The sequence below is a fragment of the Arachis ipaensis genome, chromosome B10 (assembly GCF_000816755.2).
Source record: "Arachis ipaensis cultivar K30076 chromosome B10, Araip1.1, whole genome shotgun sequence".
NCBI lineage: Eukaryota > Viridiplantae > Streptophyta > Magnoliopsida > Fabales > Fabaceae > Arachis > Arachis ipaensis.
The window spans coordinates 10490610-10499222 of record NC_029794.2 but is presented as its reverse complement, the minus strand read 5'-3'; the positions used below and the strand labels follow the sequence as shown (position 1 = coordinate 10499222).

The window sequence follows — 8613 nt, the reverse complement described above, 5'->3', positions numbered from 1 at the left end:
GCTTAAAGCTCATAAAGTTCGTGAAAAAAAAAACTCATATAAAGGATGGTCAAATGTCAATTTTATTTGAATTAATTTAATTTTTTTTAAATATGTTAGACTTTATTAATAGTAATAGATTGTTGAATATAGATGCTATAGTAAAGTAAAACATGCTTAAAAGCAGGGAATTATATGAGGTAGAAACCCCGGAATTACGCATGTGCTGCTCAGATTCGACGTTGACAATGATATTCAACTTGAGACTTCAGAGATTTTTGTCTTGTGATCAAGCCTTCTTTCCGCTGCTTTGTTTCTACTTTGTTCGTTGCTCATAACTTTGATTAAATTGATTAATTGATTGATTGCTTTTTTTTGGAGGGGTAGTTGTTGGAGCTATATCGTTAAAGTCTAACGTTGACAACCCTCTTAGACTCTTAATCCTTTCATCATTATTATTGAGCCTTCGTGGCACAACATGCATTGCTCCTTAGGTTGTTCGGTTTTATGTTGGTTGAAATGAAGTAGTTGTCGCTTAGGAAAAGCATGCCTTTCTATTCAACTAACTACTACTCTAATCTAATCTATGTTGGGACATTAAAATAGAATATACGATTTAAATATTTAAAAATTTTATTTTGTTTGTTTATGGAGCCAAACTTATCTGTTCATGAAGAGGTTTGGGGTCCCCATTTCCTAGGTCAAGGCACAAAGCACCAAATAGCACGCATGCCCTCTTTATCAATTTTCTAGTCTAAGAATTCAACTTATCTCTTGTGTTGGTCAAAATATTGTGATGTTCAAAGTCAGAGCCTTAAATCACGAGGATCCACTCGTGTCGTGTTTGTTTTCCTTGCTTTTAATTTGTGCACTAATCTTTGAATTAAAATTTTGCACTAGCTAGTACCAAACACCTCACATGCGTATTGATGTTGGTCGTGTCAGTTGTCACAACATATTTTCAGAGGTCAGTGAATGAAGTAAAGTGAAGTTTACTGATGAGTGATGACCTTGAATGTGGTGAATTACGCCTTAAGCATAAGCAATAATGCCGGTAAAGAAAGTTGGTAATACTAATACTAATTACTGATGAATTTAATTTGCTTTTCGTAATTAATCTCTAAGTTTCTGCTTCTTATTATTAACCAATAATAAATTTTTCAGTATACATCATACGTTCCTTGAAATCACGAAACATGAACAAACTTTAATGAGTTTATCTTCAACAACAACCACCCTCTCACCAATGCCTTATTTAATTAATTATATTGTCCTACCACTACAGCTACGAAGAAACATCAAAATGTTATTATTATTATTTATTACAGATACCAGATACGAAATGAAGTAGTAAGAGGGTGTAAAATTTGACATGGTCAATTGGTTGCTTGCATTCAACCCCTGTCCTCCTCCACTGTGGAGTCTGCAAAATTTGACATGGAAAAAACCGTTAAAATCAATGTCTGAGCCCGGGTTCGAACCGGGGACCTCTAGTGTGTGAGACTAGCGTGATAACCAACTACACCACCCAGACCACATGTTAATGAATTTCCCTAGTTCTTATAAAACAATATATAATACAAGAAAAGTGCATATCCTATACATTAATTTCATGTTGTTTTTGAGAATTGTTGAGACTGTATACATGTATTAAGAAGCAATATATGTAGGTATAGGTTACCTGGTCCGCATTTAATCTGACATTTGCGCTCACACCTTTGCTGAAGCCTTACTGCATCATGCATCCAAACCATAATATAAAGTCGTGTATTTAAAGTAGTACAATAATAGAAGAAGCTAATTAAGGTAGAGATATGAAGAATTGAAGAGAAAGAGAAGACTAACAGTCGCCTGGAGTAACACAGCCAGTTTGACAAGCATCAAGGCAATCGAAAGCATCAGACTGAACGCTCTCCATTTGGGAACAAATGATAAACAAAAGCATCACCACTGCACCCATCTTCATCTTCATCTTCATCTTCATCTTCTTCCTTAGTTTATTAGCAAGGGTGGGATCTCTATGATCTCTATATGTAGTTAATTAAAGGGAACAGGATTGATGTTATTATCTCTATCTGTATAGTAGTAGCCAGCACATGCATGTGTGCCTACAGCTGTTGACTGCATCTACATACATTTGTACCTGTCAGCCACCACTATTGAATTTTTCAATCGTGCCCACTTATCCTCCGTCCAATGTATGTTTCAAGTAATCGAGTGCCATTTAATGCTTCTTTTATCCAATGTTCATATTTTCAACTTTATCGTCCCCTGTGTATTATTAATTTTTTTTTCCACATTATCCTTCAACTCCATAGGTGAATAACTAATTCATCGTTTTATTTAAAATTTTATCATTAATCAATAATTTATTCATTGTTGTAAAAATCAGACCGGATCGACCGGTTCAACCAAAAAATTAATAAACCAAACCCTATATCAATCCAATATAATGTTTGGACCGTACAAAAAATCGAACTAGTACAAACCAGTCAAATCCAATATGAACCAGTGTGAACCGATTAAACTCGATGAGACTGGTTCGACCAAACCACTTGAGAGTGAAAATATTTTCAAAATGCTAGTAGGATTCAAACTCTTGCCCTCAAGAAAACAAAAGCACTCTACAACTACCAGGCCACTATACTTCTAATTAAAATTTATGCAAATTATAATATATATAGATATTTTTTTATCAAATAACAGGTCAACCAGTTCAACCAGTAATCCATTGGTTGAACCAGTGATCCAGTGACCTGACTAGTTCGATCACCCGATTCGGTTCTGACAACTATGAATTTACTGCATATAAAAAATAGAATTCGAATTCCAACACTTCCTCAAACAGATTAATAAACTAACTATTAGACTCACTCAACTTATTTTGTCCCGTGTGTATTAATAGACAATCATTCCGTTATATTAGTTTCTCTTACTTGGGCCGGGGATTTTATTAGGGTCCAAGTAGCTAGACATGAGTTTATAAGGAAGGGTTTTTGTTGTTTGGTTTATTAAGAAGCCCATATCATATATCTCCAATACATAGAATCATAGATGCAAATCTGTCTAATCTAATCACTAATCAGTAATCAGTGGCGGCTACGGCTAGTGGATAAAAGAATTTAATTTATGGAACACAAGCAATGGACAAGGACACATATGCCAATATATACAACATCATCATTATCTTAGTCCACAACACTTTATATTTAGAATATTTAATAATAGATGTTCATCTTTATTCTCTTGCTGGACACTAATTTTCCCTTATTATTGTTGTTGCTCACATTTGACAACTGGCGTGGACGTAACAACAACTTGTATAGTCTGTTGTTGATCCTGCTGCTGCTGTAATTGCATGATTTCAGATGGCAGCAACTGAGTTACCTTTTTCATCTCTTTGTTCTTTCCCCATAGAACCATGTATAGTCCACACACTATCACCACTGCTCCAATCACACTGCATATATACCAAATCATATATCTATACTAATACCAAAACCAATAATAATCTATTATATATGTACCTTCCAAGATACAATTGCTCATCCAACATGAAAGAAGCCGCAACAGCCACAAGCACAAGCATGAGAGGGTTGAAAATGGAGGCAAATAATGGCCCTCTCATTTGTATGCACCATGCTATGATGAGAAACACTACTCCAGACCCCACAATTCCCTGCACCAATAACAAACCAATTAATTAAAAAGAAGCTAAGTTAAGAGTAATAATACAATATAATGTATGTATGTACCGAATAAGCAGAAGCCAAAAGCCTGATATTCCAACCAAGCTTCCATTGATGGAGATCCCTCTCAGTGCAAAAAGCAAAAACAGTGGCTTGAATAGCTGCTGCTGTAAGCATCAAAGCTGTGCTTGAGTTATGACTTGGGTATTCCTTGGTCATCTTAGCCTGAATGATGAGCCAAGAAGCATAAGAGAAGCAGCTAGCAATGGCGCACACAACCCCCAACAAGTCGTTACTACTTGTATGCGTATTATGATGATGTGATGGGTTCTTCAAAAGGTTGACATGGAAAGGCCATATATTAATTTGAACCCCTTTGACAAAAGTCAACACCATTGCCCCACCAATTCCAATCAGGGTTCCAAACACCTTGGCCTTTCCAGCTGCTCCCCTCAGTTTCAGTTTCTCAAAACCGAAGGTTATGGCCAACACAAAAGTGATGCCTGGTATGAGGTTGTAGATGGCAGACACAAACGTTGCTGACGTCAAAGCCAGTGCCTCATAGAAAAGGTTCTGAAACAAACTTGCCCTGTAAAAATATATGATCTATTAATCTTATATGTATGTATAAAAACTATAAAAAAAAATAATAATAAATTCTGATGTTCGTCTAACATTTATACGTACCCAAAGAAGCCGCAAAGAAATGACATGAAAAGCACCCTCCAAGTCATCTTTGGTCTCTTGTTCCTTTCAGAAACAAGAGCAAGTGGAACAGTGAAAGCAGCACCAAAAGCGAGACGATAAGCAGTGAGAACTTTAACACTCATCCCATCATTGATGGCAAGCTTGTAGAAGACATTGACAGCAGTGAATGCAACCTGCACCAACACCATTAGAATCACGGGTTTCAACCCGCTCAATACGTTCGCCATACCCTTCATCTTCACTACTCACTACTTGCTTGATTGCATTGCAACAAGAGCAGCAACATAAGGGGGTATTTATAGCTATAGCACTATTCAAAAAGATTCAGATTCCCAAAAAAGAGTATGTTTTAATTTTACAAGTCGTTATAATAATTGTTTTCACGTACGTAAACGTAACACACAGCTAAGAGGCATGCACGCTTTCAATTATTTTTCACATGTGCGTCTTATCAAATCAAATAAAAATGTTATTTCTATACTAAAATCATTTTAACATATATTTATGTATAAATATGCGTATTATTATTTATTTTTAATTTTTGTGCAGGGTCAATGAGGACGTCTTGCCAATTAGACATTAGGCTTTAATTTTTTGAACTTTAATTCAAGTTAATTAATTCATGTGCTTTTCTCAGACAAAGACTTAGACATTGGACGATATTGCTAGACAAATTAGACCCCTTATGTTTTTTCCGGTAAGGTACTTGGAACATGTCTTTTATTTATTTTCGATCAATTAGTGGACTCATCTCATCACTACTTATATTATTGTAGGACCCTCCATTCACAATTTCGCATCAAAACTCTTTTGGTATTTTTGTGTTATGTTTGCATGTCCTTCATCGAAATTGCCATTCTTCATTTCTATATTTGCTAAAAGTATTATCAGAATTTTCTCCACATTTTATTTAAAGAGGTGATTGGACGCGACATTTGATTAAAAAAAGTAACTACCATTTCTTAATTCTAAGGTTTACCTTATGACTTAGTAGCACATGATTCTCAGCATAAAATTCTAGCGGTCTAGTATTTTCCTTTTTTATTATCTTTCTTGTTTGTGACTAGACCATCATATATATCTCTATTTCTTTCTTTCTTTCTTTTTTTTTTACTTGGTTTTTAGATAGTCGAATATAATGTAAGGAACTCTTGGTAATAACTTATAATAAGTAATATTGGCAAAAGAATGCAATTTTGATGCTAGAACTTTTAAACATTGGTAATTTAAAAAGATACAAGAATTCAATAGCAACTTGGATAATCATTGAGCTTAAATATATATAAAAATAAAGCACGTCCAACTTCAAATTGAGAAGAGCCTCTGCGAAAATGTCAATTATTTGAAGTTAGTTTAATAGTAATTGAAAGAACGTGGTAATAATGAACAAATAACTTTTTGGTACAGGGAACGAGTTCACCTTTTGATATATTATTTTTATTTCCATGTTGTGATCCCCATAGAAACAGAAGAATTTGATGATGATACACTAGCATGTGCTACATTTAACTCCACGTCTCCACCTACTCAAAGAGCCTCCTCCGGTGGAGCCACCCACATCCTAAAATCTCGCTTTCTTATCGACAACTTCTCACAAAATCGCAGCCAAACCAATTAAAGTCTTCAAAAAGTATCACAAAATCCGTTTTCTTTTTATTATTATTATGATTATTTGCTTACTTATTGAAAGAAATTCAACTACATTATTTTTGATTTGATTGTTGATCCAAAGCAACTCAAATTCATGTGATTAAGAAGGCATTTGCTTTATCTTATGCTTTTCTCTTAGACATTACATTAAATATAACAAATTAATTAAAGGGCCTAATCAATCATCATCAAGACAGGCAATATAATTGTGTGTATGTATATCAACTTTGTTTGATTTTTTTTTTCCGAAGAAAATTCAGAAAACAAAAAGGGAGATATGATAGGATGTACCTAGCTACCATTGATTCAATGAATCAAACTGATGAATACTTTTAGTTGTTATCCAAATTATCTAACTAGGGAATCACTTTTGGTGGCCACAAAACAACTCATTATAACAAAAGGTGCCACTATTGTTGTTGTTGCTACCTACAAATCATAGAAAGATGTACTAGTGGTGTCACATTTACGTGTATCCTTCCTAGCTAGGCAAATCTCCTCAAGTGCAAACTCTATGTCTCCACCAAATTGCTATTGAAAAAGTGTAGTGAGATCGACAATCAGCGAAGATATCACAGAATAAAAGGTCAAATTATTATTAATTAAGTGTTGAATGATGATATATATATATAAGAGGTGTAATTAGTTAGCTAGAGTGTGGATCGGATGATTACACTCTAAGCAAGCAAATAAATACATAATATATAGTTGACAATAATCGATCTAATTATATTTATATATATAAAACCTTATTCCTTAAGTGCATTCAAAGAAATAATACTGAAGCTAAGGTGGATGGAAACAGAAGCATGAATGTGACATTGAACAAACCGCCGCGACATATTATAGTACGTATTATTATCTGTATTTTGCAAAGTCAATTACGAGAAGTGATCTCCATAGTTTTCTTAATTTCATCAACGACTAATTTTTGTCCATGACAAAATTCATATATATATATATATTGTAATAGTAGGCATTAACTATTTACGATCCAAATTAAAAAGAAAAAGAAAAAGAAAAAGTAAGAAACTAATGAGTTAATTATAACTTGTTATCACCGTGAAAAGTAGAAAGCCATTATTCAATGTACAAGGTTCATCAAAGTCACAACATGGTTCCACTTCCTTAGAGAAGACCTATAATTGTTTTTTGCTTGCTCACTTGCTCGCAGTATTTTTTAATCCGACAGTTTAAAAACTAATTCATCGCAGATCTGAGTTTTACGTAAGAATCTGCTATTAGCCAATAAATTGCTACATATATAAAATAAAATTTAAACTTTCAACACTTAATTAAACAGATAAATAAAGTGATCACTCGACTAACTTAAATTAAACAAAAAACTTATAATTTAGAAAGAAAAAAAAGAGAGCATAAAGTATAGCATGTATGGCCCAAACCCAAATATGAAGGAGGGGCCATCATGCTATGACCCATTAAATCTAATAATGAATATTTCAGGTAGATTGCATATTATTCTTAGAAAAGAATTCTAAACCGTTCGCTGTGTCCGGGGTAAGCCAAATTAAATGAAATGCTGGAATAATACAGAATACTTATCTTGTTTGATTGAAAGCCAAAAATAAAATTAAAAAAAAAAAATATTCTAAGTTCCATATGTTATGGGCATGGCGGTCTGCTGGGGCATTTTTGAATGATTCTTGGTAAGCATGCAGCACAATGTAAGCTCCATATTGTGCCAACTCTATGTGAGCATATATACACAGAACTAATACAGTAGCCTAGCCTACTACCCTAGGTTCATTTCTCGTGTTATATTAATGTTTCTTATTTCTATTTTGGCATTATGTTCTATACCAAATTCAAATGGAATTATTATGGAATGAAGATTGTGCAGGTTCATTTAATCAACCAACCTAATAAACTAATGTTCCAGGATTCGTCAACTATTCACGATCATAATTGATAAAGATATCTCATGTACTGTTACTTAGTAGTACAACAACTATGGAAGAAAAAAAAATTACCAAGAATAATTCCATAGCTGAATTAAAAGGAGAAGAGAAGGAATAAAATTTGAGGTAACGTAAAAAGGTAGAAAAGTTAGAACACATAACAGACCGTACCACATAAATACACAAATGTAGCTATAATAATATAACATTCTTGGGATGCTTCCATAAACACGCTTAAAACGTCTTTTTGTAAAGACGTTTACGTGCCGCATTATTATTGGACGTATTAATAAATTTGTTATTTTTGAATTTCTTAACAAATTAGAATAAAATCGATTTTTTTTATAACAATAATAATAAACCCAATTTTTTTGTTAGGGATCTAATTGTATTTTTAAATTTTTAAGAGATTCAAATGTCTACAAAACAAAAAGTCAGAGATATATTTATTTTTTTATCAAAAAATTTAAAGATATTCGATTTAGATTGTGTAATTCGATCGGATCAAATCGGGTCTAATAATTATAAACCGATTTTATTCTGGTTTATTAAAAAATAAATTATTAACCGATTTAATAAAGATGTCCAATAATAACATGACACATATAAGCCTCTTTAAAAAAAAGCATTTTTAGTGTCATTATTAAAGTGGTCTCCAACATTTCTTA

The 8613-nt window shown here is 33.2% G+C and overlaps 1 protein-coding gene and 2 non-coding genes across 3 annotated transcripts; all 3 read right to left on the bottom strand.

Annotated features, from left to right (window-relative positions):
* Positions 1440–1513, bottom strand: TRNAV-CAC. The gene has a single exon. It is a non-coding gene; the product is annotated as a tRNA-Val (tRNA).
* Positions 1670–2280, bottom strand: LOC107623526. Its single transcript, XR_002355259.1, has 2 exons — positions 1825–2280; positions 1670–1711 (listed from the first exon to the last, which is right to left on the bottom strand). It is a non-coding gene; the product is annotated as an uncharacterized LOC107623526 (transcript).
* LOC107623524 (WAT1-related protein At1g68170) lies at positions 2959–4811 on the bottom strand. The gene is made up of 4 exons (XM_016325841.2): positions 4356–4811; positions 3735–4257; positions 3507–3658; positions 2959–3439 (listed from the first exon to the last, which is right to left on the bottom strand). The coding sequence occupies exons 1-4, from the start codon at positions 4610–4612 to the stop codon at positions 3250–3252; spliced, it is 1122 nt and encodes a 373-aa protein (XP_016181327.1). The 5' UTR covers positions 4613–4811; the 3' UTR covers positions 2959–3249.